The sequence below is a fragment of the Sander lucioperca genome, chromosome 2, assembly GCF_008315115.2.
Source record: "Sander lucioperca isolate FBNREF2018 chromosome 2, SLUC_FBN_1.2, whole genome shotgun sequence".
NCBI classification, from domain to species: Eukaryota; Metazoa; Chordata; class Actinopteri; order Perciformes; family Percidae; genus Sander; species Sander lucioperca.
The window spans coordinates 47,322,860-47,348,495 of NC_050174.1; the positions used below are offsets into that span (position 1 = coordinate 47,322,860).

At 40.6% G+C, this 25,636-nt stretch overlaps 2 protein-coding genes across 2 annotated transcripts; one reads left to right on the top strand and one right to left on the bottom strand.

Annotated features, from left to right (window-relative positions):
• LOC116056667 (chromaffin granule amine transporter) lies at positions 1 to 21,582 on the bottom strand. The gene is made up of 19 exons (XM_031308920.2): positions 21,397 to 21,582; positions 20,762 to 20,990; positions 14,505 to 14,628; positions 10,200 to 10,298; positions 7,460 to 7,806; positions 7,244 to 7,368; positions 6,369 to 6,427; positions 6,180 to 6,263; positions 5,993 to 6,085; positions 4,821 to 4,910; positions 4,534 to 4,577; positions 4,319 to 4,379; positions 4,118 to 4,213; positions 3,782 to 3,860; positions 3,347 to 3,398; positions 3,131 to 3,194; positions 2,833 to 2,952; positions 2,585 to 2,718; positions 1 to 490 (listed from the first exon to the last, which is right to left on the bottom strand). The coding sequence occupies exons 4-19, from the start codon at positions 10,294 to 10,296 to the stop codon at positions 383 to 385; spliced, it is 1,653 nt and encodes a 550-aa protein (XP_031164780.1). The 5' UTR covers positions 10,297 to 10,298; positions 14,505 to 14,628; positions 20,762 to 20,990; positions 21,397 to 21,582; the 3' UTR covers positions 1 to 382.
• LOC116056843 (dickkopf-related protein 4-like) lies at positions 21,382 to 25,162 on the top strand. The gene is made up of 4 exons (XM_031309219.2): positions 21,382 to 21,590; positions 23,269 to 23,385; positions 23,745 to 23,865; positions 24,373 to 25,162. Exons 1-4 carry the CDS (start codon positions 21,477 to 21,479, stop codon positions 24,660 to 24,662), a joined length of 642 nt encoding a protein of 213 aa, XP_031165079.1. The 5' UTR covers positions 21,382 to 21,476; the 3' UTR covers positions 24,663 to 25,162.
• The last annotated feature ends 474 nt before the right edge of the window (positions 25,163 to 25,636 follow it).

Below are 25,636 nucleotides of genomic sequence, written 5' to 3' on the forward strand. Positions count from 1 at the left end.
TGACTGACGACAGCATGCTCTGTGTTTACTAGGTCTAAGGAGATGTTCCATCATTTCCGGTGTTCATTTTTCAGGCAACAATACTGATTAGTGCTGTTATGGAGACGTATTACGCGCAGAACGTACGCTCAAGTCGGCGTCGCTTCGGTGTGTTCCGAGGCACTTTTTGGACCGACTCGGGGAGACGGGAGCCAAATGATCAGGCCGACGGTCGACCATCGGGTTGGTGTGTCAGAGCCTTAAGAAGTGTTCAATGTTGCTGTTCTGACTGTGTGACGACAGGAAGTCTGATGATGAAGGTTAAAACGTGTTTGGAGAAGACAACATCACAACACGGACATCATTAGTTGTGTGTGTGTGTGTGTGTGTGTGTGTGTGTGTGTCAGTCCTCCGTGTCTTCTTCACTGTAGTCGCTCAGAGGAAACTCACGACTTTCCTTCTGTGTGTTGTAGCTTTTCCTGTGCATCACACACTCCTGGTCGATGATCGCCTGCAAAACACACACACACACACACACACACACACACACACACACACATACACAGTCGATCAATAAACCTACCTGTATGTCTGTGTAATCTGTGTGTAATTTTGGGTTTATTAAGTAGAAATGTTTCCTCTGCAGCTTTGAAGGCAGTAGCTTTTGATCTATAATCAGTGTAATCACTGTGTAATGACTATATACACACACACACACACACACACACACACACACACACACACACACACACACACACACACACACGCACGCACACGCTAATTCCTGATTTAACAGGAAGCAATGTTGAGATTTTTAATAACATAACTGTCTGTATGGATCATAGTATTAAGGTTAAGTTACATATAATAGCTTATTTGGGCTCTGGGTAATCAGGTATTTTATCTGCTGAACCATAACATTTGACAAACCAACCAAAATTATCTGTTAATGTTATGTAGCCTAGTCATTGTTTTCAATAAATAGTTCATAAACCTTTGTTTGACTAGTTTATTACTGAACCCAGCAATACGCCGTCACATCCTGCGCCACCCACCACCACAAGTAAATTCTCAACCTGTGGAAGACACTGTTGCTCGCAGTGACACACAGATCATATAAGAGAACGGCATAGTTTGGATTTTTTTTAAGTGGGTTTGTATGAGGTACTTATCCATAGTAAGTAAGTAATGTGTATTACACCTACAGTAGATGGCGGTCATCACATCCCCCAGTTTGGAGAAGCAGGCAGAAGTGCGGACACAGCAGCTATAAGCAATGTACTTCTGTGGACGGGGGCAGCAGCAAAACGTATTTTAGCCACCCCAAAAAAAATTCAGTTAAAGTGTACACCATATTAAGAATACTTCCATGGCATCCATGGCAACATTATACTTCCTGTCTTCCTTCTGTTTTTTTCAATCAATTTAAATCAACGGTTTAAGGATAGGCGGTTTTGTATGTTGTTCAGATTGCGATTGTTTAAATAAAGTTGATTGAACATTAAAAAGGCAAACAAATACCTGCGCCATGTATGAGTATATACAGTGTTGGGGAGTAACGGAATACATGTACCGGCGTTACGTATTCAGAATACAAATTATGAGTAACTGCATTCCGTTACAGTTACAATTTAAATAGTTGGTATTTAGAATACAGTTACATTGTTGAAATCAATGGATTACATGACGATACTTCTCTGTTTCATGAGTTTATTCACTCTTGCAACTCCATGCATTTCCCAGAAGCCCCAATATGAAAACGACAAAATTAGCTATTTGCGTGATCACTGATAGGTAGAGATGAGCCAGAACAGGAATGCGTTTCTATCTTGGAAATTCAAACAGCATTTCACATTAAAGAAAGAGAAGGGAGAACGAAATATAACTGTGCAGTTCAACCTCTGCTTGCCAGCAACCAACCTCCTTTCAGCGTCCAAATTACTCCACCTCCAACCTGAAGAAGCATTTTAAAGTACTTTTTTTTTTTTAATTAGCCAACGGTAGTCGTCTGCTGTAGTTTTACTGGTCACCTTGCTATTTTATAGTTGATGTGCGACTTTACATTCTCCTATGTGCTGATTTACTAGCCCCAGAGCCGTTGAAAGACTGACTAGCCCCGTTTGACATGTTAACTAACGTTAGCTAAAATTAGCTCGTGGTAGCTTAGACTGCGGTTAGATATTTGTAGTATGCAGTTCGGGACTACAAATACAAAAATTCAGCCATTTGGAACAGAAGAACACACCAGAATAGGCCTGTTTAGTAAGCTGTAAGTGACGGCCGCATTCCTACACTTATAAAATGCAATTCAATGTGGATGTAATCCAAGTATTCAGAATACGTTACTCAGATTGAGTAACGTAACGGAATACGTTACAAATTACATTTTTGGGCATGTATTCTGTAACGGAATACGTTTTGAAAGTATCCTTCCCAACACTGAGTATATTCCGCCCGGTTACTAGATATTAATGGACACCTGCCAGCAAATGGCAATCAAGAATTCTTAGTGGCCATGGTAACAATCCACAAAGGTAGTACCCTGGTTCTACACCTCTGCTGTTGTGCTCACTGGTCTAACTCATGTTTTTATATCTGTATTTACCATTTTCTCCTCTCTGACAGCAGGGTTACGTAACAGGAAGCAGAGTGGAGCATACAGAATGTTGATCACCCCGATAAACACCATGAGACAGGGAAAACCCACCGCCTGAACCAGAGTGCCCCCTATGGATGGTCCTGGAACAACAGACAGAGACTTGTAAACATACGTTCAACTCATTAGTGCTAATTTCTTTTAAATTCATGCCACATTTCCAACATGCATTGTGTATGTTTACATGTTTGCGTTACCTATAGCGAACCCCATACACAGCGCAACGTCAGCAATGGCGTAGACACTGCCGTAGACGGAGGCGTGACGGATGTCAACCAGGTAACCCATGATGGCCATCATGGAGGAGTCCACCATACCTGACGGACAAAAATCATTCAATTAAACAATTAATGAATAACAACTGTAATAATTATCATATTTATTGTTTCCACAGTTTATATAATAAAATATCAAATCATTAGTCTACATAGGTTTACCTACAAACACTTTTGATATTAAAAATGTAAATGAGACAATGAGTGTGTTGATTATCACCTATAGCGAAGCCCAGACCTCCGTTTGGTCCAATCAGACCATAGATACTGGTGGCAAAAGGAACCTGGTATATACACACACACACACACACACACACACACACACACACACACACACACACACACACACACACACACACAAATCTATGAAAAAATGTCTACATGACTTCCTGTAACTACAATGGATAAAACAATGATGGTTGGATGTTGTACTTACACACAGCAAACTGATGCCAACGATAAACATCCCTAACATGGAGCAGAGCCACCTGGAGACGCAGAAATACACATCAGCCACTTGTCTGTCTTACACCTGCAGGTTTACCGGAAATCTTTAGGATCAGGTCTGAACAGAACTCAGAACAAAACTTCCAGAAAAGTTAATCTGTTAAACGTCTTCCTCTGAGAGGTTGTATTGACTGAACACACACACACACAAAGTCGATCAATAAACCTACCTGTATATCTGTGTAATCTGCGTGTAATTTAGAGTTTATTAAGTAGAAATGTTTCCTCTGCAGCTTTGAAGGCAGTAGCTTTTGATCTATAATCAGTGTAATCACTGTGTAATCACACACACACACACACACACACACACACACACACACACACACACACACACACACACACACACACACACACACACACTGACCGTCCCATCTTGTTGGCTAGAACACCGAACAGGTTTGTTCCTATCAAGTAGGAGATACTGGCAGGGAGGAAGGCCATACCTGAAACACAACATAATACAACACACTGTTAGAGAGGGAGAGGAGGGAGGAAGGATGGGAGGAACAAAGAGAACATAAGGAGGACGTAAGGAAGGAATGAATTAAGGGAAAAGTATAAGTATGAAGGAACATAAGGAAGGAAGGAAGGAAGGAAGGAAGAGCTTAAGAGGAAGGAAAGCAAGCAAGGAAGGACGGGAAGGATGAACATAAGGAGGAAGGGAGAAGGGAAGTGCAGGAGCACAGACAGTGGAACGTACCAAGTTGCCATTTAGGGGAGCACATGGTCTGCATCATCCAGATGGGCAGAGTCGGCTCTAAGATGGCTACACCCATGTTGGCGAAACACAGAGAACCTGCAGACAGAAACATAATCTGTCACAGACTCTACAGACCTGTTTGTCTTGTGTTTTGGGGGTAAACGTGACCATAAAGGTGAGTGTGAGGAGACGACAACATACCTGCACTGATGAGAATGTACGGATCCTTTAACAGAGTCAGTAATGGAGTCCCTTCCACACTCTGAAACATACAAACACACAAATTGAAGCTCATCATGCTCGTCCAGAACAAACCAAAATCTTACCAGACAGGGCCAGAACAAATCACATCAGATCATATCACCCAGGTCAGACTGGTCCGGATCAGATCAGTAGTGGTTTTAAAGTGGACTCACCCCTGGAGAGATCTTTGAAGGCTGCAGGATGAACAGCTGTAGTGCTGCAACACATTAAAAATAACATTATGCCATTTGGATCAGATTAGTGTGACATTACCAACATGTACACAGGAGGTCACAGGTTCAAAACCCCGTCAGCAATAACATCATTTATAGATGCCGATCATCATCGTTGATTCTATAGATCAATCTATTCTGAGATAAATTAATATCCACACTGAACACTTTATCTTGAGTCTTAACAGGCGTTTTGACCACTGAGAAGATTTTATTTAAATCTTTACCTCCATCAAACATAGCCAGGAAGGCCAAGATCAGGAAGGGAGCGCGTTTCCCCACAAACTCGTACATCACACTGCCAAATGGAGCTCCAACTGAAACACAATGCACACACATTCAACACAGAACAAATATTCAAGTATATAAGTCCTTTTTTCTTAAACTTACTGACATCTGCCCTCAAATACAGTCCTACAACAGTTTTATAAATCTGTCTCTACTACAGCTGTATAACATTAGTCTATATCCTTCGCGTTCCACTCAATTTATGAGGACTATGGTTAACTGCTCAGATCTCTGCATGATAAATTGAGACAGCTAGCTAGACTATCTGTCCAATCTGAATTTTCTCGCACGACTATTTTGCAGCGGCTGTGTGTGGAGTTTAGCACCGCCCATGAGGATTCTGATTGGTTTAAAGAAATGCCAATAAACCAGAGCACGTTTTCCTCCCATCCCGAAGGCTGTGTGGAGTAGCCAGACCGTCCTTCAGCGCGCTTTGGAGGAGGGTCTGGCAAAGCGAGACAAGTCTAACGTCAACCCCCAAGTGAACAATGCTGACAAAACTAGCCCCTGGATGAACCTGACTAGAGGTGAAGAAGTACTCAGATATTTTACTTTAGTAAAAGTAGTAATACCACAGTGCAAAAATACTCTCTTACAAGTAAAAGTCCTGCATTCAAAACCTTGCTTGAGTTAAAGTACAAAAGTATTAGGATGAAAATATACTTAAAGCACCAAAAGTAAAAGTACTCATTATGCAGAGTAATATATATTATATTATTGTAATATAATAATTGAGGCATTAATGTGTTCATCGCTTTATTGTTACAGGTAAAGGTGGAGCCCATTTTAATTTCTTTATATACTGCTGGGTTGTTTAATCTATAATATTACATCATCATTGATTAGTTGATTATATTTTGTTTTAATAATCTGAAGTAACTGGAGTTATCAGATAAATGTAGTGAAGTGAAAAGTACAGTATTTCCCTCTGAGATGTAGGGGAGTATAATGTAGCAGAAAATGGAAATTCTAAGTAATTAATTGAGTGACAGTACTTAGTTACTTTCTGGAGTGTAGTGCTGTACTGGTGCTAAAGAAGTACAAATGTGCATGTATATGTGTGTGTGTGTGTGTGTGTGTGTGTGTGTGTGTGTGTGTGTGTGTGTCTCACTCAGGACCCCCATAGCCAGTCCTCCCAGTGCGATGCCCATGGCGATGCCTCTCTCCTCATCATCAGTGTACACACTGGCCAACATACCCAGACCTAAACACACACACGCAGTCAGTTTCTCTACCTTTGTGTGGATAAGATATCTCTGTGTACTAAATGTTTTGTGTTTCAGAGTTGAAGCGCCGACCTGCTACAGATGAGAAGGACGAACCAATTCCCTGCAGAGAGCGAGCGAGGAACAGCAGAGCGTATGTCCCTGAGAACGCAAACACTGACAAGCACACACACACACACACACACACACACACACATACACGATTAGACATTTCTTTATAGAAAACACACCACCATGACTGTGTGTATATGTGAGACTTACTGATAGTTGACCCAAACATGATGATGAAACCAGCAAACATGGGGATGTGGTACCCGACCCTGCAGAAACAGACAGACAGACAGACTGTAAGTGAACTAATGCAACACTTATTAACATTTAAATAAACACACACATTCATATCTACGATGTCTCTATGTGTTATATAAGATCTGTACGCTTGTGGATGTTACAAATTTTCTCAATTTTTCAGATTTACTATGGAACTGATGCTAATACATTTACAGTCTTAAAGCTGCAGTAGACAGTTTCTTTTTTGGCTTCATTGGGCACTAATCTATATATACATTTCAGCATATTGTAAGACTTTAGAAAATCTAGACTGTGATAAGAGACTTTGGCCAATCACAGATTATTTCAGAGAGGGGGCGTTCCTATCGGCTACAAATATAGATACAGGTGCATGTTCCTTTAGGGTGAAAGCCTGATTCAATGGTGGAGAATCCTGGAGACGGGTTGAGGGGAAACATGGGGAATGGGTTGCCGGTAACATTAGGAACTTTACTGTATGTGTTGCATTTGCAACATGGACCAAAATTGTTGTTGCACCTCGAGAAAATATAAAAAAATGTGTGCCAACGACAACACCCAAACCTTCTTTTCTTTTTCTTCTTTGTTTTATCGCCACAACGACTTTAAGGCAAGACAGCAAGTTGTGCAGCGTGAACAGTACAGAGATCTGATCACTTTAAAAGTCGTGTTGTGTGAACACTGATTATTGCTTTGTCCTCCATCTTTAATCACAGCACAACCACAAGCCTTCAGTGCAGCTCAGGTCAAAGTTCAAGAAATGTTTTTTCTCAAAATTAGACAGGAAGTTACTGATGTTTCTACTGTAAAATCACCCAATCAGATACCTGTTGGTGAGCGGGCCGACAAACGGGTTGATAAGCAGCTGGACGAGAGCTTTAGAGGCAAACAACAAACCAACACGAACATTTTCCTCTTCCAGAAACGCCCTGTCCTGAAGACAGGAGGACTCCTGCAGGAGAGAGAGAGAGAGAGAGAGAGGGGAGAACGTATGAACTCCCCTGTAAACACTGATCCATCAGTGACAGATAAACATCACCTACTGTAGCGTTAGTGGTTTCGTTGATCTGCAGCTCTGTGGTCGGGCTGCTCTGGTCTGTGAGCTTGGTGTCTGGGGTGGGTTCGGTCAGGATCTCCTGCAGACTGAATGTCGAATTGTCGAACAGAGACACCAGAGGAGACGATTGGGGACTCTGGTCTGATTGTGTACCGTGGTACGGTGCACTATGGCTGGGCTGAGGGAGCTGTGACCTCGGGGAGGGGGACTGAGAGGGCACAGTGCCCAAGCGTGATGCATCAAGGGTGGGCAGAGGGAGCAGGGATGGCTGGGCAGTCTGGGGCTCTGGACTAGGATGCTCCATGGCGTAGAGGAAGGTCGGGATGATCGGCACTAAAGGAGGAAGATTAATTAATTAATTAATTGGTTGCTTGATTAAAATAAAATTCCTCACCGCAAAAAATGTCTCTGGTAACCTGAATATTTCAGTCACAGAGTGGTTAAAACTTTGTTACAGGTAGAGCGAAGACAATATGAACTCACTGATTAGACAATCTTCTCAACGACTTCAGATAGAAAACAATTAAGTGAAGTGAATGTAAAGTGCATGATTTCTTAAACTAAATTTCAGGGATTCAGTCAGAAAGCAGGCGGAGAACCGTGAAAACAAAAACAGAAGCCAGCTATAAGCACACCAGTCAGCCTGAGACAGAGTCAGAGGAACAGCTTCTTTCCAAAAGCTATCACCACACTGAACACACACACTCACCGTGTGCAATAACTAGTACTTTTAGTGTGTATATTTCTTCTATTTATGATTGTATCGTTTTACTATTTGTTTCTTGTCTTTTTAGATTTAGATTTATGTTTAGAATTTTGTTGTTCATTTTTGTACAATGACAAAAATCTTCTGATTCTGAGGAAGACATCCTGCACTATCTAGGGTTATTTTACTTGTTAACGTGACACCCACCTGCTTTTCTGCCACCTGCTAAACTCACTAAGAAGATTTCCTTTCATCTGTAATTCAACTCTTCCCATAACTAATTTTATGAGCTGCTCAGTGACTGAAATAGATTTGATGAGATAGATGAGTTTATTTTCAATACAAATCAGTGTGTTCGGTAGTGTATGACTAATATCTCCCTCCGCTGACAGAAATAACCCTTAAAGGCAGAACATGAGACTGGATAACTTATGAATATGATTATGGATGATTATGGTGCAAAGATGGTTTTACTTTATAGTTTCATAATTTCCTAATAATTTCCCAAAAACATCCAAGACGTTTACTGAAAATAACTCTTAATTATGTCTCAAAGAACTTCCCCCTTTAAACCTAAATAAATATTAATTAATTATCTTTTTTCTTTCTTCAACACTTTATCTCTGTACATTACACTATCAGCTGATAGGAATTACTTGATTCAAAGCGCATACATTTTCTCTATAATTACTAAGAAATTAAAAAATGTCTGTACAGGAACATTCTTGGAAATTATTATGTATTATGAAATTACTATGGGAATTTTACATCCGAATGAAGCTGATTAGTGAGTGAAGAGTGATGACATAGGAGGTAAAAAAAAAAAAAAAAACACATCTATTTAAACCCACAATGAGCCTGTTACGACATATAAAACCCATCAGAGGAGAAATAGAGCAGAGAAAAGAATTTTATCTGAGAAGAGACCAAAGGAGACAACTGTGGACTGAGACCGCAGCTTTAAAGGTCAGGTCAGGAGGTTGTGTGTGTGTGTGTGTGTGTGTGTGTGTGTGTGTGTGTGTGTGTGTGTGTGAGACCTCTCCAGCCTTTAGATGTAGCTCTGAGTCTAACTGCTGACGACAGCCATGAACTCCTGGTTTTTTAATTGCGTCACAAATCTGTTTTCCAGCAGCTGAGACTCCGCCATGGAGTAACATTAGAGGACGATCTGTAACTGAACCATGTCTTGAAACACTCCCTGGACACAAGTATGTGGACAGCTGACCATATGTGACTGTGTAACATGTTCATTAATGTGCTGCTCTTACAGCCTCCACTCTGCTGGATTCAGACACCAGAGCAATATGTTATATGTCGCTGCCCTTGAAAACCATGTATCTCCAAAAAGTAAAAAGAAAAAACAGACCTTTAAGCTTTTTTTTTTATTATTTTTATTTTTTTTATTTATCTTAAGAAGTTGATAATAAAAGTGTTTGTCTGTAAAATTAATTTGGAGATACATGGTTTTTAGATAGATAGATACTTTATTGATCCCCAAGGGAAAATTCAAGACTTACTGGACAGTAAACAAAACAATGTGTTTTTTATTTTTTTAATAGGGGCAGGATCATGTCGGTGTAGTTTCTCTGTGGTTTAAGTTAGTGTTAGTGAAAAATCATAGTGTTTTTTTCCCAGTATGTTTTAGGTTCGGTTTGTCAATTTGTTTTTGTTTGTTTGTCAGCAGGATTGTGTAAAAAAAGCCATTTTTTCTTTGGAAAAATAACAGGTGTCTGAGGTCTCTGAGGTCCAACACTGATGTAAGTGATCAGGTCTGGCTCACAGTCTGTGGTCCAGTTCATCTAAAAGGTGTTGGATGGGGCTGAGGTCAGAGCTATGTGCAAATCAGTCAAGTTCTTTTACAGAACAGTGGGAAAAAGTTTATTTATGGAGCTGCTTCCCTAGTAAATGTTACAGCAATTACTGGTGGGTGTGAATTCTTTAGTTTAGTGACTCTGGCTCAATGTGTCAATTTAAACCTAAACAAAGCAGCTTCTGAAACCTCCTCCACCAACATACTTACCGACCACAGTGAGCAGCATGTTGTCGAGCAGTAGAGCAACACACACTACCACCAGAACAAGTCTGGGAGAACCTCGACTCTGACGGAGCCAGGCCATGTCTGCACAGAGAGAGAGAGAGAGAGAGAGAGAGAGAGAGAGAAAACACACACACACACACACACACACACACAAACGTAAACTTGTGACATGTTTTAATCTCAAACACAGTTTCAGTCACTTTGTGTCTCTTTTAGCAACATGTTGCATAATAAACATCATTTTAAAGGTCCCATATTGTAAAAAGTGAGATTTCCATGTCTTTTTGATTATAAAGCAGGTTAAGGTGCAATATAAATACTGCGAAAGTATCAAAACGCTGAATCCACACGGTGCAGACACTCTGAGAACGCAGATACCGACCCAGAAACACTGACCAATCAGAGCAGACTGGGCTTTTTTGGGAAGGGGGCTTAAAGAGACAGGCGCTAAAACGCAGCATTTCAAACATAGTATACAGGTATACTCAGACAAGAAAATAACATGTTTTTTCAACATTAAAGTATGTAAACATGTTCTAATAAAAACCCAAAATATAAGCATGAACCTGAAAATGAGCACAATATAGGTCACATTTAAATGCCTGCTGTTGGTTAAAAATGACACATGAACTTCAGTAGAAGCTGTTCAGTAACAGCTGATCCACACTTTTTTAAATATTACACAGGATTCTACAAAATATTACCATATACTACAGGAAACCATGAAAGCTGCAGATTTTATTCTTTTAAAAGCAGACAATATCAGGGATATATAATAACGTAGTTGGCTTACTGTATGCAGGTATAATGTTCACCTTAGCGTGTTAGCATTATAACATTACCTAATTATCAGTAAACACAGCTAAGGCTGATGAGAATGTAATTAGTTGTGCAGGTATCAGGGTCATAAACCAAAGTAGCCTATTGGACACATTAAAATGTTGACCTGATGATGGCGCTAGATGAAAAGTCAGAGGATCACTAAAATCAGTAGGATTCATTGTCTGAAGACCATGACTACTAAATAAAATGTAATCTTAACCTATGCAATAGTTGTTGAGAGTTCAGTCTGCAACAAAATGGTGGACTTTAGCTAGTGTGGCTAAAATTAAATCTCTGTACAGAGCCGCCATCTGGTCAGTGATGTTTAGCTGGCTGTAATTCTTGCCTGTGTTAGAGTCTGAAAAAAAGCTAAGAAACAACTGCCAGTGTAGGAAGAGTTCAACAGTTTGGGACATCCTTAGCATGTAGTTAGCTTAGCTTAGCAAAAACACTAGAAGCAGGGGGAAACAGCTAGTCTGACTCTTTCAAAGTGCAAAAATTCATCTACTAGCAATGGATACACCTGCAAACTAGCCTGGGAGTTCATGTTTTATTTTCTATGGCAGATGGTTCTGGTCCTCCTCCCATTCAGACATATTTTCAGTGGCTTGAGACAACCATGGCCAATTACAAACGTTTATCTTATGTGGGGTGTGTTTGAGACGAAGACTGCATAGGAGCTAGCCTAGAAATCGAGACCCAAATCCGAAAGATTAAGGGTCTGGCATTGAGTAATGAAAATGGCCCAATTCAAGGGGCGGCACCAAGCATGCATTTGAAAATCTCACTGCACGCATTTGGATAACACTACGACCAATCACAACAATACACGGGGTGACGTATCCAGAGCCCCATACGCTTAGCTACCTGTGGAGCTAACTGGCAGATTAAACTGTCGTCATCTGTTTAGCTCGCCTCTGGCCCGCCTATATCAGATACACCGATGTGATTGGTGCAGCTCGGCTACAAGGGCATAGTTAATGAGCATCATTACTCAATGCCAGAGTGACTCGCTGAGCAAATTCAAATTGTGCAGTAGCGAGAACTCTGGATTTCCAGGGTACATAGGAGCACCAATGAGACGGAAACAACCAAAATGGCTGCAGTTGATGTGGAACTTTCTGTTAAAGCCGGGTCAGTATTGAACAAACTGGATGGTATATTTTAAAGCATTTCTTGACAAAAATCTTTCTTCTCAAGAAAGGCTTTAAAACATATGTTTGCCATACTTTTGACAGGATTTGGCAAAACAACATTTTCCTGTCGCTCACGTGTTATTTTTTCCCCACCCATATTACGCTAAGTTCTGCCCTAATATGCATTGGCCATCTACAGCGGATGGACCTGGTTACTGGTCACTCAGCGCTACGCCCCATGTTGATAACCCGTGAACTGAGAGTGATCTGAGAGGTTCCAGACTCTTTGGTCTGGCGATGTCAGGCTATCTCTAAACAGACTACAAAAGCAGTGTACAGTTAGAGTCTGCAGGCCTAGATATCTAATGATACCTAATATCTGGAGTCTGTGATATTAACAGAGCGTCCTGTTGTTTTATTAAAGATCAGATGTGATATGAATGAGCTCTCTGTCTTCACTGTTTCTTTATTACAGCACAGAAACCTCATGAAGCCAAAACACATCATACAGATGTAGATATTGATTCTACTGCTGTTAATGTTTGTTTCTCTGACAAACGTGTTGAACGTGTTTCCTTCTTCATAAAAGATTTGCAAAGCAGATTTTTTTTTTTGAACGCCTACATTGTTGACATCAATGTTTACTTTTTGGCAGTCCCAGTTCACAACCAAGCGGCAAACTTAAAGTGCCTTAAAATGCATTCTTTCTAATGGCCAGTAAAGGGCGACTGGATGGATTGTGATGAAATGTGGTTCATCATTCATGTTCCCCTCAGGATGAATTGTAATAACTTTGGTGATCCTCCTGACTTTTTATCTAGCGCCATCATCAGGTCAAACCTTTAATAATACTTGAACAAATACCTGCCAACATCAGCTGGACTTTCATTCATGAGGTGTCGAAATAATCGAAAAAAATGAGTTCCAACTGGGAAAATTCATGTGAAAATGAATACTTGAAACAGTTTTCAACGTGTTGTTTTAACACATCTTTGTAGTGTCCATGTTATTTCCGCATTACAACTTAAAGCTCATTAACACACCAAAGTCGGAATAACAACTTCCCAACTTGGGAAATGGGACCATCATCATCGTCATCATCGTTTATTCAGGGAATATTAACTCCGAGGAGCATGTGAATGCACCATTGTGTTTACTGCTAGTTAGCTAATGTTAGCATGCTAAAACACTAAAATGGTAAATATGCTAAACATTAGTCATTGTGAGCATGTTAGCAGGATGATGTTAGCATTTAGCTGAAAGCACTGCTGTGTCTAAATGCAGCCTCACTGAGCTTCGGCATTACTGGAGACTTGTTCAACCATTTTCTCACATTGTTTTATTTTTTTATTTTTTTTATCTTGGTCACAAAAGATAATTACAATTTGTGTAATGTAACATATATTGATGTAGTGTGAATAAGAAATTGTGAATAAAAACCTTTCAACTGGTCGTTTTTAAGATTTTTTCTTATAAGTGTGTTGAGGGCTGATTGGTTTATAAGGCTCTTTCCTCCCTCACTAACACATTTATCTGTCTCTCTCTCTCTCTAACACACACACACACACACACACACACACACACACACACACACACACACCTTTCATTCTCTTATCTTTGTCCATCTCGTCTGTCCCTCTCTCCTGTTTGATGGAAAATTGATGTGAAATGTAATTGCATCTGAATCTTTAGTTTGAGAAAAAAAAACCTGCAGAACATCTTCAGTTTTATACAATTTATATTGTGAAACTTTTCATTACGAGTCATTTCAGTGAAAATGCTTCATTCTATAGTCTCTCTGTCACTGTCAAAAAGTAAATAAATAAATAGCATGCTGCTGACTAAGTAACAGATGACAATCAATGACCAATACATAAGCTGAAGCGATATATAATTAATACATGTCCATCTGTCAAACAGCTGCAGACACACAGACCAAGTTAAAGTTAACACAAAGCAAAATAAACACATTCAAATATATAAAATATAATAAAAACAAATCACAAATAATGAAAAAACATCTTAGCATTTACTGAAACAAAATAAAGATAAACTGTCAGTCAAAATTAAGAAAACAGATCAATCTTAATTTTGAAAGAATAAAAGCTCATATGAAATTTAACATTAGCAAAAGAAAATAGATAAATTAATCTCATTGGTAAATTAATCTCATCTAACTTTAAATAAATGAAAATTAAATATACACATAAATAAATCTTAACATTTTAGAAAATAAAAGCTAAAATAAAACTCATATATAAGAATTAAAACATATATGAAACCTACAATCTAAAGGACTAGTATTTAAATAAACTTATAAAAATAAAACTCACTTGATTTGATCGACAAACAGCTGGTTTCTGTGTTAAAGAAGAGACAGGTGGCTCCTACCTGGCAAGTGATGCTCTTGTTCTGGTTTCTTCAGCTGCTGATGGAGACACTATATATCTGACCTGAAGGGAGGAGAGAGGAGAGGAGAGGACAGAGGAGACAAGGAGACGAGGAAGGACTGAAGGAAGGACGGAGGATGTCTCTTCCCTTTTATTCTGATAAAAACTGACATTATGGACACACACACACAGGTCAGAGGGTGTATCATTTGCATTGCTGGTGTGTGTGTGTGTGTGTGTGTGTGTGTGTGTGTGTGTGTGTGTGTGTGTGTGTGTGTCTGTGTCAGTAATTGTGAGCATCTGCTGTCCTTTTATTGAAGCCTGGAACAACCTGCAGGCTGGAGACCTTATCTCACACACTCATCTACACACACTGCAGGTCTGTTTACACTGCAGGTCTCTGTATGATGTGTTTCATGTATGTTTGTCCTCTCACACATGCAGTCACTTCACATATGAGCTCAAATAATCCACAAAACAAATATTCACAAATGAAAGGTTATATTTGATATTTGTGTGTGTGTGTGTGTGTGTGTGTGTGTGTGTGTGTGTGTGTGTGTGTGTGTGTGTGTGTGAGTGTGTGAGAATCAGAAACCAGCTGGCCGTCTCCACGTCATCACTGATCATTTTTCCAAATCATCCATCAGTTGTTGCAGACTTCCTTCAGGCAGCTGCAGGTTTCAGGGCTGCAGATGATGTGATATCCAGCTGTTTTTGTCTGTTAATGAACCCTCAAAGTCTTGTTAAAAAAAAATGCTGCCGGAGGTCACATGACCGGTGATCGCAATGGTTGCTCAAGACTAGAGCTCCTCACCCACCTCCGTATTTTCATTGAAAAACCTTCTTCCACGTCAATCGTTTTATTTGTTACCACGGTGACTCAGTAATTCCACTGAGTCACCGTGCAGGAGCAAAAAAGCAGGTCTCTTTGCCGTTTACCCAGACACAGAAGTCTGCTAACATGGCGATGGCTAACATGGCTACTGATGCTAGCGCGGAACTGAACATGGAAAACATTATAGCCAAGGCCTTGGAAAAGCAACAAAATGTGCTTCAATCAGTGGTCCACAACGCAGTGAAGGAAGCGTTAGCAGAAATTTATACCTCGTTTCAACACATCAGGACAGAGCTTGAAAGGCAGGGAGCTACGGTGTGTGATCTGGTGCAACGACTGGACAGGATGCAGGGAGGTAACAGGCAGATAAGAAACATGGTGAATGCCTCTGCTGATGACCAGAAGAAATTTGAGTATAAGCTAGCCGAAATGGAAGACAGATCCCGACGCAACAATGTACGCATCATTGGACTAAAAGAGGGCAGCAAAAAAGATGACCCAGTTGGGATCCTGCAAAATCAGTTACCGGTGTGGATCCCCGCCTTACAGAACAGGGCTATCATCGAAATTGACAGAGCACACAGAATCTACGGCAAGGGTACAACAACACGTACTCTGATTTTCAGGTGTTTGAGATATCTGGACCGCCAAGCAATCCAAGTACAAGTACAGCAGAAAGGCCCGATTCGTGATTCCAAAGCAACGCTGCACTTTAAGCCTGACTATAGCGTAAGTTACATGCTAAAGGCGTCTCAAACTTCCTTATTTATCCGGCCACCCTGAGAGTGACCCACGGAGGGAGAGTGCTCACCTTCACTACAGCCAAGGATGCGGATGTTTTCTGTCGGAGGCTGGATATGGAGGATGATGTGACATCCACAATAGCTGCTTTCCAACTAAGTAGTTACAGGAACGTAGTTATAGGAAAAGTCCACTTCTAAACAGATCTACTAACTACTCTCCCCCGAAACCGTTTTTTCCAATTGCATTCACGCTGGCCAAGTGGCCATAGGGACTGGTAGGAGGGGTAAGGGAGTGATGCAAGCACAGCAACGGTCTTTATAGCATTAAAATCAGAAAACAAATACACCAAAAAAGTATGAACTAAATACTAAATCTAATGTATATAGCATATTTGTCATAATTTAAACAAGTCTCCCGAAGAGAAACGGGTATCTCTCTCTCCCCCGCCTCTGCCTGCTGCGCTGTGGATGTGTGTGTGTGTGTGTGTGTGTGTGTGTGTGTGTGACTGTGTGTGTGTGTGTGTGTGTGACGGCCGGCCAGCCGCAGGACACGCTTGTGGAGTTTAACTCCGAAAAGACGGTTAACCACAGGTTCCCGTTAATCTTATGATGGACATGTGTTGTGATATTTAAACAGATATGTAAGCCTCTTATTTACGAGACCGGTCTGAGAGACCTCCAGCTTACAGCGGGGTCTCTGAGCATAACTGGCCGAGCGACGAGCTAGCAACCGGGGCAGGCGCCTGCTGGCTGTTGCCTCACTTCATGGAGCTTCTCAACTCCGAAAACTTTGAAGCAAATTGTCAATTCGGCATCAATTATCGCAAGACTGCCTATATTCAAAATCTAAACAGTTAATTTCTTGCCTAAAACGTTGTCATAAGTGAAATTAGTGATGAATAAGATGGCAAAAATTGTTAAAATTCTCCCGTTGTTGGTCTGTCTGTACCGGAAACCCGACCCTCGTTGACCTAGGTTCATATGCTGAAAAGGGAAAAGAGAAACACTTTTCAATCCTTCTACTCAAAGTTGTATGAGTCCTCCTGCAACCCAGATCCGACACAGTGCCAGGAGTTCCTAAAAGAACTAAACCTGCCTCTCCTTGACCCAGAAGAGGCAGAAGAACTGGGTCAACCGATAACCTTAGAGGTACTTAAATCAGCATTAAAAACAGTTAAAAAAGGGAAAAACGCCAGGGTTGGAATTCCATCAGAACTTCTTCTACAGTATTTTGACATATTTGTCAGGGTACAATGGCGGACTCAAATGCACAACTCAGGACATGGAGTAAAAAGGTAAGTACGTTTATTGTTCAGAGAACAATGCAGGCAACAGTACAAAATCGGCAGGCAGTACACATGGTCAAAAGTACAAAACAAAAGGTCTGGTAACAGTGGAACAAATACACACTGGGAAAAACGCTGGAGAGTGGACACACGAGGTACTACAACAATCTGGCAAAGGGTAAGTGAAACAAGGGGAGTACATATACACTGGGACTGGGGAAGACAACTACACACAGGTGATACACATTAGGGTGGGGACAGGTAATCACACAGGCGGGAAAACAGTCAAAGACGGGAAGACCAGTGACCTGTAACGAAGACAAACAGTGTATTTCAAAATAAACCAGGAAGTCCATGAAACCAAACAAAACACAATTTAAGAGCGGCAGCTGGACGTGACAATATTAGGACCTACCATTTTACAAGCTCTAACATCAGCCATAGAGAAGGGTACTTTCCACCAGCAAATCAACACTGCGCTAATTTCTGTTATACCCAAAAAGGACAAAGATCTTACGCAGTGCTCAAAGTTCAGGCCCATCAGCCTCATCGGGACTGATATTAAGCTTTATTCCAAAGTCTTGGCTCTACGCCTAGAGCACTTTATCGAGAAGCTCGTCCACCCCGACCAATCAGGTTTTATACCAAAGCGTCATGCTGCCGACAATGTACGCAGACTATTTCATGTAATAGAAGAAGCCAAAAACCTTCCAACAACGGCAGCAGTTTTATCAGTGGACGCGGAAAAGGCTTCCGACCGCCTAGAGTGCAACTACTTGTGGCAAGTAATGGAGAGGCTTGGTTTGGGGGCCAAATTCATTGACATGGTGCGTACTTTATATGCGAATCCCATGGCCATAGTCTCAACCAATGGCTTGCATTCTCAGCCATTTTCCATCGAGCGGGGCTCTCGACAGGGATGCCCGCTCTCCTCCATGCTATTTGCGATCTCTCTTGAACCGTTAGCCCAAGCCATAAGGCAAAATAAAATATGTAATGTCCAGATTAAATCCAATAACAGCTCAATATCATTTTTCGCAGATGATATTTTGTTGTACATGTCTGATCTTGAGGACTCTATTCCAAAAATTCTTAAGATCTTCAACGAATTTGGCTCAATCTCCGGCTATAAAATTAATTGGAATAAATCTAATCTTCTTCTAGTGAACAACAGGCATGTGACATCAGCTATTAGTGGTACAATACCAACCCAAAGCAAAATTACATATTTGGGAATCACCATACCTGCATCCCTACAGCGAGTTGTTCAGGACAACTATGAAACTATATTAAGTAGTGTTCAAAGAGATCTGGCCAATTGGTCTGCGCTGCCGGCATCACTACGCTCCAGGATTGCTGTTGTTAAAATGAACATAGCTCCCCGTGTGAATTTCTTAAGTTCAATGATCCCCTTAACCCCACCAATAAATTTCTGGAAGAAACTTTATACTTTAATTCGGCAGCATATTTGTAACAATAAACAACCTAGGCTACAATACTCTATCTTACAACGTACCACAAACACTGGAGGTGCACCCAGTCATTAAATGGTTTTTTGATTTCCCTGTGAGAGAGGATTAGTGTCCAAGATTTATGCTAAGCTGTTGCAAGTATCCACAGGAGAACTCCCAATAGTAAAGAAATGGGAACGAGAGCTGAGCCCTGAGGGGAACACAATTAATTGGGAGGCAGTTTGGGACAACAATTTTCCACTGTTTCAAGAACCCAAACCACCAGTATAGCCACTTCAACATATGTCATAGGACATATTGGACTCCTCAGAAGAGATACATTTCGAAAGCCATTCCCACTCCCTAGTGTACGTTCTGTCAACCTGAACAAACTGGAACTTTCTTGCATATGGTCTGGGAGTGTGAACAGGTGCATGAGTTCTGGCATAAAACAACATCAATACTATCTGATGTGTTAGGATATCTAATTCCTACTGACCCGATTGTTTTGTTACTTAATGATGGCTCTAAATTACACCTGCTAGAGAGACAGAGAAAGGAAGACAGAGGGTTTTTTGTTCTTGTTCATTTTGTGTTTCTCTGTTCTGTGCACCATGTCATACCAACTGGCACACATTGTGGAATTTGTTCTGTATGTCTGAATGATAAATGGTGCTAATAAAAAATTGATCTAAAAAAAAATATAAAATAAAAGAAAAAAGCTGCCAGTATCCTTTTCCCCAACCCTGTCTCCTAAAAAATGACGTTCTCATACAACTAAACTGCATTTTCATTTATGTTTCGAGGGAAACATATTTTCTCCCAGATATAGTTTGTTTCAGTTTGCAGTTTTAAACACGTGGTTAACATTGTGAATTTGGACTATGAATATATAGTCCATGTAACAGAGAAATGCAACTGCTTTATTTGAGCTCGATATTGTCTCTTGTGTGTTTGATGATTGTATTTCCAATCGGTTGTGTTTTATTTTCATTTAAACTGTAACTGCCATACTGTCTTCTCCATCAGAAAAGATATTTCTATTTCAAGGGACTTACTGGTTAAGTAAAGGTCAAATTAGAAAAAAAAACTAATTGGTTAGATTAATGCAACAAAATTATTTGATTACTATATTGTAAAGTATGGTGGCCCTGAGAGCTCAAAACACTGCAAACTAAGACACATCTTCACTAATTTGACAACACACAAAAACATCTAATTGACGAAACATGCGCCGCATTCACAAAAAGCGCTGCAAGAAGCTCACAACACAGGGGAAACTGTTTCCAGGGGACACTAAAAAGTGAAGCACATGACTGGGACACGCTTGTTGTTGCCATGGTTTGTCCGTTTGGCTTATGAAGTTATTGACGTCTAAGTCGGTAGAGACTGAACGGCAGAACGGAAAACGCAAAATGACTTGTTCATACACCATCTTGTGAGGAAAACGAAAAAGCAACTTAACCTAAAATCTCCTCAAAAGGTTTTGTTTTACGACCTTTTCTTGATCCTATAAAACTGTCCTTGTGTCTCCTGGACAGCTGTGTGATTGGCTGGGACACCTGTCAGTCACACAAACACACCTGGACATATTTAAAACTTCTCTTTACTACTCGATTATGTTGGATTTGTGTGTTCAGAGAGCTGAGATCACTCTTCAACTGTTTAGTGTCGTTATCTGAAACTGGTAATCAGCTTTAATCACCTGTAAACACACTCACATCCGCCCGCCTGACAGAGACAGCTTCAGCTCTAATGAGTCTTTATCCCAACATTCAAACCACATAAAGTACAACCCCACACACGCACACGCACACGCACGCACGCACACACACACACACACACACACACACACACACACACACACACACACGGCTCTACCTGTCTCGTGTCTCCAGGTGTGTTTTCATCTCTCAGTGGTCTCTGCGGTGTCATGTATCAAACGTCCCACCCTCACCTGAGGCCGCCCGCGGGGCTTCCAGGAAGGAAGCGAAGGCGGCGCTGGCTCCGCCGACTGATGCGGTCGAGCTTCAAACGCACCTTCAAAACTTCTGAGAGACAGGATGGATCAGAGGGGAGGGGAAGGGTATAAAAAACAAACCTGAAGCACCTGAAGGAGGAAACAGACAGAGCAGAGAGGATCAGACAAGTATTAACACAATAAACTAGAGCTGGTTTTACGATCCGCAGGTAGCTATTCTTTAATAACTGAATTAATTTTAAGGCTAAAAACCAGGAGAGCTGTTTGAATTCAGCAGTTATTGTCAGAAATACAGAAAACTATTCAAAATCATAATCAAACTATTTAAAAGCAGCAGGGAGATCTTTTTTTTTTCTTTTATTGCAAGGAGGTTAGAAAAGACCCGCGAAGGATTTAAACAAATTCTTCTAATAATCAGATCAATAATTAGACCGAAGAAAGCTGGTAAAGTCAAAGAGTCAAATTATTTTAAAGCAGAAAATCTGAAAAAATTAAAGCAGTAAATTGTGAATTTCAAACGTCAGGTGTGACTGACCTCAGAGGGACAGAAGCAGATAAAAGGAGGATCCAGTGATCGATAGTTGATAGAGGAGTGATTGATCAATCGATCGGAGGATGCTGTGGATGTGGCGTAGCGTCCTGTGTGTGTCTCTGGTCTGTGGTCTGGCTCTGGACTCCAACACCATCAGATCCTCCAAAGAGACGACGCAGCAGAGCTCCGAGCTGCCGGTAAGAGCAGTAGAAGTATTTATACTTCTACTCCACCATATGTCAGAGGGAGATGATGTACTTTTTACTGCACTGCATCCATCTTACAACTAAAGTTATTATTTACTTTGTAGATTCACTAAATATGACTGTTGGAAAAAACAGGCCCGCTGAATCGAGGAGTAATCCCTCTATATATGGGCACCTGCTCTACCAACTGAGCTATCCGAGCACCTGTGTCCTTTAGTTTAAAGGTTCTCTTAAACTTTGTATTTTTCATTTTTACTCCACTATGTTTATCTGACAGCTGGAGTTACAGGTTGTTGGAGATTCACAGGTTATCTTCAACAGGAGATACGGCTGCCAACTCTCCTGTGTGTGATTGATGACAAGTGAATAATCAAAGTCAGCTGAGAATAGATTTTTTTCTTAGGTTTTAGCCTGCTCAGACGAAGACATTTAAAGCTGTCACCAAACAATTCATTAATTAATCAAGAAAGTAATTTGCAGATTGACCCGTAAAATAAATAACTGTTAGTTTCAGTATAAGGTAAATACAGAATTTGTCCAACCATAGTCCATAATATTCAATATCAAACATATAGCCTACAGCCTACAATTTCCGCAGAGGTTTCTTGGAAAGAATTTGGTACTAATTATATATCAATTAATGAGACAAGTATAAGTTGTGTTTACTTTTTGAGCAGTTTTTGATTTCCAGAAGAATTTCATTTAAATAACTGCTGCATTTAAATCTGTGAGGTCAACCAAAGAGTGATGGCACAGTGGATATGACACGTGCCTTTGGTGTGGGAGACCTGGGTTCGATTCCCACTGCGATACATCAGCCAATGTGTCCCTGAGCAAGACATTTAACCCCTAGTTGCTCCAAGGTGTGCGACCTCCGACATAGCAATTGTAAGCCGCTTTGGATAAAAGCGTCAGCTAAATGACATGTAATGATTATTCTTTCTTGTATTGTTTCATGTGAAGTATTTGTTAAAGTCAGAAGAGGTGAAAGTATCCATTGTTTCACAAAAAGAGGCAAAAGCGCAGGAAAAATAAACATAATTCTGTGTAACACATTCTCCCTTTAATTATCTTGAGACAACTCAAGTTTGGGTTCATTGTTATCTATTGTCAGAAACTTTATTCTCCATATACGTATGTTGAATTGTGAGCTTCCTGTAGACATACTTCACATCATTAGATGTTCAACTGACCTGCTGTGTGCTGTCTGAAAGACTCCACTTAGCATATTATTGGCATTAAATCCCTATAATTAGCACCAAATCACCTTCTACAAAACTTTCTGTGAATTTACAGTTTCTTTATAGGATATTATCAGACACTAAGATTCATATTATCTGCCTGTCCAATAGTGACTTTAAATATTGGCTGTTTATGTTTGCATAATCTCTTATGGAATAACAATATCATGCATTTGATTATACAGTGAACTAATTATACTTTACTGTGGGAGGTCTATTAGCTCATTGTGTTTGATGTATTTCTGTATAAATATATCAGATCAGATATCTGTAATTACTGTAATATGGCGCAAACATTGTGATTACAGCCATAGTACCTGCAGCATATTTAGTCAACTTTGATGCTAATTTTTAACATAAATGCTGGTATCATCAACCTTTAATATCTGAGGTCCTAACTGTGACATCACTCTGACCTTGTCTATCAGGACAGTTCCTATGGCGACCAGGTGGACCGTCCAGTACGGCGCCGGACGGAGACAACGTTCAACTCCAATCGAGGACAAACACCTCCATGTTCTACACCTGACTGCTCCGTACCTCCGGTCAGTAGCCATAAGCTACATTATTCACAGCACAGTACATCTAGTCAAGTACTGTAGGCTACTTAAAGGGATGGTTTTGAAAGTTTTGAAATGGGGTTGTATGAGGTAATTATCCATAGTCAGTGTATTACCTACAGTAGATGGGGGTCAGCACGCCCCCAGTTTGGAGAAGCAGCCAGGAGTACCGACACAGAGGCCAAGCAATGTACTGCTATGGACGGGGGCAAAACATATTCTGTCAATCTACTAACGATTAATCTAATGATTTTGGCAGCTGTACTTGTATAAACTGTTGGGGAGTTTAATCAAGAAGTAGAATTCATTGTAATGCTCCATGTAATTATCTATCGATCTGTCAGAGGGAAGGCTGCAGTAACAGAGCTCAGAGGAGACCGTCCTTGCAGGACAGAGAGGTGGACAGACAGCGAGACAGAGAGACAGACAGACACATAAACACCGACGGCTTCAACAGGACGAAAGGTGAGTGATTGGAAGTCAACTACGATGTTTTAGAACCAGTGGTGGAATCGAAAATTTACTAAGCTGAAAACAGGGCTGTTTGTCTGACTTGTGACTTTTTAGAGATACGTGGTTCTCTTAGGACAGTGACATTACAAACATTTGATTTAAAATCATCATCTTCTATAAAATCAATGATTTTAAAGATGATGCATTGCTGTGATGTAAACTACCCAACAGAAAAAAGGAGTTGAAATTAGCTCAACCTTAAACATTTACAGCATTAAAAGGCATTATACACATGAATACAGCAGTTATACTAATCCAAAAGCATCAGATATAAACACTGACAGGGAACATTTTACTGCACAATCAATACATACACTTTAAGTACTGTAACTACATTTTGCTGATACTTTTACTGGTTTTGAATGCAGGACTTTTACTTGTAGTGGAGTATTTTGGTGTGTAGTACTTTTACTGCATTATCTGTATTAGGACTTGTGTTAAATTGTGTATCTCTTCCAGCTCCAGAAATGTCGAGCTGTGTGCGGTCCGGTGACTGTGCGGCCGGTCTGTGCTGTGTCCGGTATCTGACCGGTAAACGATGTCAGAGGATACCGGTGGAGGGCGAGGCCTGTCTGCTGAAAGGGTCCACCAAACTGAGGAGGAAGCTGGGGCGCTGCGACTGTGACACGGGGCTGTCCTGTACCGCAGTCAGCCGGGCGGAGTCTGGGAAAGCAAAAGGCCAGGGGGTGTGCCAGAGGAACACAAGGAACTCTGGGAAGAAGAGGAGGACGGCAGAGAGGAGCTGCTGACAGATTATTTATAAACTCTGTACCTTTTGTGCACATTTAATTTAAACGTTAGTTCAGTTTGTTGGTGAGATGTGAACTTTTTTCTCCATAGAAGACAGCACAGCAGTAGTTCCCAAATTGAAGGGCAGTAACAAAAGTTACAAATATTTAATCAATAAAAGTCACTATAGTAGCCTATATTAAAGGAGGTGAAGACAACTGTGCCAGTTTGAAAGTGTTTAAACTTGAGTAAAACTTTCACATTTACTTTGCCATCATCACATCTGAACAGACATTAAAAGAAAAGTTTGACATGTTGAGAAATAGTGTTCTCTTACTGGCTGAAAGTAAGATAGCCTAGCTTAGCGTAAAGACTAGAAGCAGGGGGCGGAGGGGACAGCTAGCCTAATGCAAGGACGCTGAAAGTAGGGGGTCCATGGAGTCATTGTAGCCAATTTGTAGCCTACTACTGATAAAAGGGAGCCAACGGCTTGAGGTTTCATGAAAGCAGTTAGGAAACAAACAGATATTTCTGTTCGCTTGTTTTTTGCCAAAATAAAAACGTCACCTGAATGTTTTTCTTTCTTCGCCATCTTCTTTATGAAAGAGGACCAGCTGCAGCAACTTTATATCTAAGTGAAATAACTGTTTCTTAATTGGACGCATACGAGTCATTTATTTTGGCACCTGTTCATGGGAAGTCTCTGGTCTATTTACGGACACACACACTTAAGTTATGTTACTCAGTGAGCTTGAAGCTGGTAGGTGGATTTTGTTACATTTGGACAGAGCCGGGCTTAGCACACAATACTGATATCAATCCACAAGACTGCTTCCTCCAACTCGAGCATTCTAATGTGTTCCAGACATCAATATCAGAATTAGAAGTTCTCCTGAAATTCATCTGACGTCTGGATAGCAGATTGGCTATCAGCCCCTCAGCCGACAAGCCAAACAGCATTGGGAGAAATAGATTTTTACAGTAGAGCTGCTTT